Raw genomic sequence first — 7369 nt, 5'->3', positions numbered from 1 at the left:
TATAGGCTAAAAAGTATTTATATTAACCTACTACTATAATCTATATTAACCTCTAGTTTTTAGGTATAGACTAAAAAGTATTTATATTAACCTATTACTATAATTTATATTAACTCTATATTTTTACGTATATATTTATATTAACCTACTTATATTAACCTACTACTATAATCTATACTAATATTATTTTTACTATAATCTATATTAACTTAATTTTTAAAGTATTTATATAAACTTAGTTTTTGCTATAATTTATATTAACTTAATATTAATATTTCTATATAGATAAAAAGTATTTATATTAACCTACTACTATAATTTATATTAACCTTCTAGTTTTACTCTATATAGGCTAGAAAGTATTTATATTAACTTAATATAAATAACTCTAATATATATAGTTATAGTAGTAGTAGTAGTAATAGTAGAATATTAGAAAAAAATAGCTACGTCTACTAGCTACTAGTAGTAGATAGTAGTAGAATATTAGAAAAAAACTTTAATAAAGTATAGTACTATTTACTAGCCTAAGAGATTATTAGAAAAAACCTAATTTAGGTATAGTACTACTTACTTAGTCTTACTTATTTAATATCTATAATATTAAACTACTACCTAGACCTAACTCTAAGCTACTAATACTAAAAACTCTATACTATAGAGAATATATATATAAATTTTTATAGAAAAATATTAAGATTTTACTTAGTTATTTAAGAAAAATAGGTTAATTTTTGTTAATTTTTATTACTAAGAGAAGATAACTAGCTTACTTATATAACTAGCTTACTTATAAAGTACGTTATAGAAATAAAATTATACTAATAAATATATATATATAATACTAAAAAGCTTACTTTTTATAGCTTCTTATAGTTATTACTTTATTTAATAAATTACTACTATAACTTATATCTTATTATATTATTATATTTATTTCTTTATTACTAAATAATTTATATCTAAAGTATATCTTTTATTTCTATATATAAGTATATACTCTAGTTTTAGTTAAAAGAATAGCTTATAATAGTAAGCTAGAGTATAATATATAAATATACTAGATAGTTAAAAATAATATAGATAAGTTAGATAGCTTATCTAAATTTATCTTAAGTAGCTTAGAGTTAGAGTAATTTAAATAAAATAGTAGTATTTAGTAAAAGCTTAGTATTTTTAGAGTATTTATTTATCTAGAGTGTTTATTTATTAAGTATACTATACTCTTTAACTCTTTAATACTTTCTTTACGTACTACCTATAAATACTAACTAATTAAATAGTAACTCTGCGAGGGCGACTTAGACCTCTTCTATCTATTGTTCTTGCTTCTCTTAACATTCTTAGCAGGTGGGTAGGAGAATAATAATAAGGGGCAGAGACGTAGATTCTCCTGTAGTCTCTCTCTAGATTACTCTAGTCGAATTGAACCGCGTTTGTGGAGATCCTAGAGTCATCAAATGCCCGCATCAGGCCCTGAAACCACGGCCTCCTCTTACCACCGCGACGAAGTGTTTCGATATCGAAACTCTTGCGACAAATATCATGCCGCTTGGGTAGGTGGCGCGGCTGTGTCGGCGGCAGGTTCGACGTGTTAGGGGTGCGCATGAGCCATCTGCCTGCGAAGCGAGCCCCACTTCTTCGCACCAAGACACCGCGGCCCAGTTCCCCCGACCAAGGATGACAGAACCTCGCACGCCATGGTATACATAACGAGCAACGCCACCGCAGAAGAAGTCCGAACCCTAGCTGAGCACCGCAAGCCGCAATGGGCTAGATTCCTCGTAAGATAACGTGTCGGCTACGCCGATAGTAGCTAAGTTGACAGATTATCACTCGAGAGAGAGCAAGACCACTTGTGCAAGCCTACCCAGGTCTGACGTGGCCACACGTGCCAGCCGATAAGCAAATTGAATTCCAAGACGAGGTCAACAAGTTGTTGAAGGAGGAGAGAATTCCGGAGGTGGACGCGGACATTATGAGGTGGCGCATGGCAGGGTGCTTCCGGGATCTACAGCGACAGGGTAAGCGCTCTGCAAGGAAGGCGCTCAGTTGCAACCGCTAATGAATGCAGCTAAACCGGCTTTATCTGTTTCTCAGAACACCCCGGGAAGTGCGTCTGCTGTGCAACAAGAACAGTCTCGGCCGTATGACCCAGTCAGAGATGTGTAAGGCGACATAGAGGGTAGAGCAGACAGTCTGTAAACTAATGCACTCGTTTATCCCTACCTTTCCCCACTAAATTCCGTTTTCCCGGCGTCTACATGGGCCATCGCTAACAAGTCTGGCCTCATTCCAACGAACAGGCGCCTTTCTTGGCCCTATACGTGAATGTCTGCAGCGGTCTTGCATGGTGGAGTCCTAAGCTTATGCATGGGTCTGGCCGTCGCTTTACTTTTCGCTGCGACGCTGACAGGATACCGTGACCTCATCCCCCGCAGGTGGCTGCGGGGTTTTCCGGTTTCGCTTTCTCCTTCCGTGCACCCCCTTTCCGCCGTTCACACCGCTCGCGGTCCCGTCCCCAATCAGAGGACGCTCAGATGCCAATCCTGGCCCGCTCTGCGGCGCTGTCCCCCATGCGCCTGCACTCTTCCCCCAGCAGCCACCGGCAGGGGCCCCCTCGCCGTGCCCAAGCTCCTCCCAGCGGTCTTGATCTCCGGCTATCCTCTTCGCGTCTAGCCCTTTCATTCTGCTCCTCGTCATCCCTGCCGTTCGCGGGATGTGTATAGAAGCCTTCAACTCGGCCATCCATAGGTACACCCTCAACTCCCGCACAACCACGCGCTATCCGCCCAAGACCTCTGCACATCCCCTGCCTCGACTACATAGCTCCCACGCCATCCGCACTCTATAGCCAGCCTTCGGCACAGTCCGCCATCTCTGGCAACGTCGAACTGACCAAGCTCTCCACATTCCCAACATGAACATGCCCGGCCTGGTACCCCCATACGACGCCGCCTTGAGAACAGCGACAAACCCGCCAACCTCAAGGGCTTTTCAAGCAACGACTTCGCACATGGACATGCATATGCCTATGTTTTCGACACACGCCATGACTACGTCGGTGCCGTACCAATCCGGAGCCTTTGCCTTCGACTCCCTCTTAGTGAACCCATACAACATGCAACAGGCCTTCCCTGTGAGCTATCCGCCAACCATGCCACAAGCTATCTCCTACCCTCGGACCTCCGAGATGCACCCGCTGCCCACCGTTCGCGAGGCCCGAAACGGATTTACCATCGAGAGGACGCCGCCAGTCCGCCGCCAGTTAAGTCTGAAAGCGGCTCTCCTATCTAGCTAGATGTTCAACAACATAGCCTACACTAGGGAGTACAAACGATCTAACTCCGAGCCCCTAGAGTCCAGCCGCATCAACTTTTCAACCGACGTCGATACTCTCATGAAGGCTATCTAGGCTAAGCAGAAGCCTACTACCTAACGGCTGGAGCCCCCAAGGGTACGCAAAACTAGAGACAATATGGCTTGTTTGATGCATGCTTACAGTGCACCTAGGAAGAAGAACCGAAGCTTGCTTAGAAGCCGAAGAAGCGATATTAGTGCAGCGTGCTTAATTGTAACAAGAGCTTCTATTAGAAGACTTATCTAGAGATCCACACCCGAGCACACACTGGTGTTAAGCCTTTTGTAAGCGCGCTTCTCACGACCGTTGAACCTTGCTAACCATTCTTCTAGCTTTGCAAGGAACCGTCTTGCGGTTAGCGATTCTCCCGACACAAAATGTGGCACAACAACTTTGCTCCCCTTTGGCAGCCTCCCATCGATCGTGAAATCAAAGCTCACGATGATAACGGTATATGGGAAATAGTCGATGAGTCGGAAAAGCCGCCACATGCCAAACTAGTCGACACCCGCTGGGTCTTCGACATCGTCCGCTATGACAGGCTGAGACTCATCCTCATTATCGCAGTTATCCTTGGCTGGCAACTCTGGCAGATGGACTTCGACGCTGCCTATCTTAATGACAAGCTCAGTCACATTATATACGCACGCTGCCCGCCAGGAGTTAACCGCTACGGCGGAAACAAGATCCTGAGGCTTTTAAAAACCCTCTACGGCCTCAAGCAATCAGGACGCGAGTGGTATGAAGTCTTGTCCCAGTGGCTGAAGCAGATGGGTTTCTACTTATCCACGTTCGATCCATGCGTGTTTCTTGGCATCGAACTCATCCTGGGCATCTACGTCGACGACGTCCTGATGGCCGGTACTAACCCTGCCACCTCCGCCTTCATGAAAGCTGCCGGCGGAAAGTTTAAGTTTAAGGACTTGGGCCGTCCCAAAATGCTGCTTGGCTTGGAAATCGACTATGGCGATTCTCTCCGCCTCCACCAACGCACGTACACCATGGCGGTGCTGCGTCGCTATGGCATGGATCAGTATAATGGTCGACGGACCCCGTTGGACGCGAATTCTTTCTCATCGCGGTCCGAAGTGGCTGTTTGCGTTGATCGTCAACACCTGTGCCAGTCCATCATCGGCTCCATTGCTATCATCAGTCGCCCTGACTTGGCGTACACGGTCAGCATGCTTGGCACGTACAACTCCAACCCGTCAGAGCTACATCTACGCCTGGCATATCAAGTGCTGCGATACATCCGACAGACATGATCAAGCTATTGTCATCGGATCCACTCCGCCACCACTGGCGAATATGGCGGAAATCGTCATGTACGCTGACGCGTCATTTGCCTCCGATCCCGACAATGCGAAGTCGTTTTCCAGATACCTACTCAAGATCAACGGTTCCACCGTTGCTTAGTCGTCTAAACGGCAAGCTTGTGTCGCCTTGCGAAGCTAAGTATATGGCGGCATGAGATGCCGCCAGTCATTTGACGTGGACACGGCGAGCCATGGCAGAGCTCCTTTCCGCCAAACCACCTCCGTGCCGGCTGATAGTCGATAACGAACCCGCCTTGTCACTTATCTAGGATCACAAAATCAATCATCGGTCCAAGCATATCGGTGTCCACTATCACTTCGTGAGGGAAAAGTATTTGGACGGGCAATACGCCGTTTAGCATATCCCCTTAGCAGACATCCTCGCCGATATATGCACCAAGGCCCTGCCTCGCCCCGCCGTTAAGGCTGCTGTTCGGCGGATCTGTCAAGTTGGCTACTAGGGGGTCTGAAGAAAGCCTTCCTGGCAACCCCCTACGGAGGACAACCGGTGTTCTGCCAATTCCGTCACCATTGGAGATTCTTATGGGTTTGGGAGGACTGTTGGCGAATCCCTCCAGACTACCTGCAGCGGCCCTCATCTGAGCAGACCCAACCTCGACCCTGTCCCTTCTCCCGCCACATCCTTCTCGAGACCCAAACGAAGGGGAGCGCTGCGCTCTTAGAGATCTCGAAAACGAGCGCCACACGCACCTCCGTCAACACCACGATCCAGTTTACACCCTACAGCGCTAAGAGTGCTTTCGTCGACTGCCATTAAACCTCGCTTTCCTGCATAGAAGAGTTTGTTTGAGATCTCCGTATCCGCTTCCGGTTAATTCTGATCGTCTGGCCTGACTGGCGCCACTCTCAGCCTAGTTGAATGCGCAAACCGTTGTGACGCCCAGTCTAGAACTGTTTGGTGCAGGTCGTGAGAATGGTCTAGACGTATCGAGGCGACAAAACGATCCAGGGTAATCTCGCCCCCTTCCCTTCCCCCCTCCCCCTCTCTCCTCTCGGCGCAGTTCGTAGGATATAATAGACCGTGTATACAATAGTAAGAATAAATATAAGAATATGGCTAAATTCCTGCAGCCTCTCTCTAACTATTAAAGATGCATGCTATCTACGCTAGTCTTAGTTTCTCTAATTCTATAGACGTATTACTTCTTAAAGCTAAATAATTAACCTAGTACTTAGTTATAGAAAGAAGAAAGTAAGTTATATATAATATCTTAGTGCTAATATAGACCTATAACTTATTAGATATTAGACTTAAATAGAACGTCTTTTTTACTAAAAAAGCTTCTAGGTAAAGGTAATTATTAGCCTAAGTAAGTACTCTTCTAGTAATAAGAGTAGTTATAGCTATAATTATATTAGTAATAATTAGAACTAGAATAAAGTATTTAAAGCTCTAGTTTAGAGTAGTAGCTTCTAATACTTAATAGTTATAAAGTAATTAAAATAAATAAATCTAGAAATAATTAAGCTAATAGTAATAGATAATAGAAGTACTAATTTATATATTATTATAGTAGCCTAGTCTCTATTTTAAATAAGTAAAACTATAGAAATCTAGTACTATATCTATATAAAAAAAATTTACTATACTATTACTTATAGCTAACTCTACTATTATTATATATACTAGAAGCTTTAGCTAGAAGTATAGAAAGAAAGAGTAGAAAGAGTAGAAAACCTAATATATTAGTACTACTTTTTAGTTTTTCTAAAGATCTTATATTTATATAGAATAGAAACTAGAAAGTTTATAAGATTACTAGCTTTATCTAGCTTAACTAGTTCTTTATAACTATTATAAAAATAACTACTATAGTACTATATAAGAGTAAAGTATTCTAAGTAAATCTCTAGAGAGCTAGTATACTTAGTTCTCTAGTATCTTCTTTCTCTCTTCTCTTAGTACTAATTAAGTAGCTAGTTAAGAAAGATATATAGAGTACTAATATTTACGCTTATATAGTTATAGAAATAGTCTTTTCTAAAATATATCTAGTATCTATACTATATTAGTTATATATTTACTAGTATAAGTTATAAAGTAGTATAAGAAGATAAGTAACTTACTAATTCTACTAATCTTCTATATAATTAAGCTAGTAAGTACTACTATTCTTATAGTTCTTTTTTATATACTCTTATTTATTAAATATTTCTAGCTATTAGAAATAGTATTTATATAAATAGCTTTTATTAGAAAAGAGCTATACTTTATTCTTTATATCTTTATATTACTTATTATTTTTATTTTCTTTAACGTACTTAATAAATAAATACTCTAGATAAATAAATACTCTAAAAATACTAAGCTTTTACTAAATACTACTATCTCTATTATAAAGCTCTCTATAAATATCTAATTAACTTTAGATAAATTCTAGATATAGCTTACGCTTTAGACTATTTAATAAAATCTAGAGCTAAGCTTATAGCGTACTATAGCTCTCTATAACGTAGAGTAGAAGAAAGTTTACTATTAATATAATAAAGTTACTCTATAATATAAATAGATATCTAATTTAATAAAGCTTATAAAGAATAAAGAGTAGGTAATAGTTAAGTATATACTTAACCTAGATATATAAGAATTTACTCTCTAGCTTACTTCTATTTAAGATATAGCTAATAAGCTACTTAATAAGTAGAGTAAAAAGATAGTAGAGAAGAAGTA

At 40.8% G+C, this 7369-nt stretch overlaps 2 protein-coding genes across 2 annotated transcripts; both read left to right on the top strand.

The window, feature by feature from the left end:
- Nucleotides 1-1684: 1684 nt before the first annotated feature.
- BU26DRAFT_607117 (uncharacterized protein) lies at nucleotides 1685-2184 on the top strand. Its single transcript, XM_033835722.1, has 3 exons — nucleotides 1685-1784; nucleotides 1829-2024; nucleotides 2075-2184. The coding sequence occupies exons 1-3, from the start codon at nucleotides 1701-1703 to the stop codon at nucleotides 2170-2172; spliced, it is 378 nt and encodes a 125-aa protein (XP_033681987.1). The 5' UTR covers nucleotides 1685-1700; the 3' UTR covers nucleotides 2173-2184.
- Nucleotides 2185-2920: 736 nt separating this feature from the next.
- Nucleotides 2921-3301, top strand: BU26DRAFT_567309 (uncharacterized protein; the record flags this gene model as incomplete). Its single annotated transcript, XM_033833643.1, has 1 exon — nucleotides 2921-3301. One exon carries the CDS (start codon nucleotides 2921-2923, stop codon nucleotides 3299-3301), a length of 381 nt encoding a protein of 126 aa, XP_033681986.1.
- Nucleotides 3302-7369: the final 4068 nt, after the last annotated feature.

This window comes from Trematosphaeria pertusa (assembly GCF_010094035.1).
Source record: "Trematosphaeria pertusa strain CBS 122368 unplaced genomic scaffold BU26scaffold_10, whole genome shotgun sequence".
Classification (NCBI taxonomy): domain Eukaryota; kingdom Fungi; phylum Ascomycota; class Dothideomycetes; order Pleosporales; family Trematosphaeriaceae; genus Trematosphaeria; species Trematosphaeria pertusa.
The sequence above is the reverse complement of the archived record's forward strand: the minus strand, read 5'-3'. Positions and strand labels throughout refer to the sequence as shown.

Coding starts and splice junctions, on each gene's coding strand:
- BU26DRAFT_607117 (XM_033835722.1), top strand. CDS start 1,701: ATGGTATACATAACGAGCAACGCCACCGCAGAAGAAGTCCGAACCCTA. Junction 1,785..1,828: donor CGCAATGGGCTAGATTCCTC/GTAAGATAACGT, acceptor CTAAGTTGACAG/ATTATCACTCGAGAGAGAGC. Junction 2,025..2,074: donor CCGGGATCTACAGCGACAGG/GTAAGCGCTCTG, acceptor TAATGAATGCAG/CTAAACCGGCTTTATCTGTT.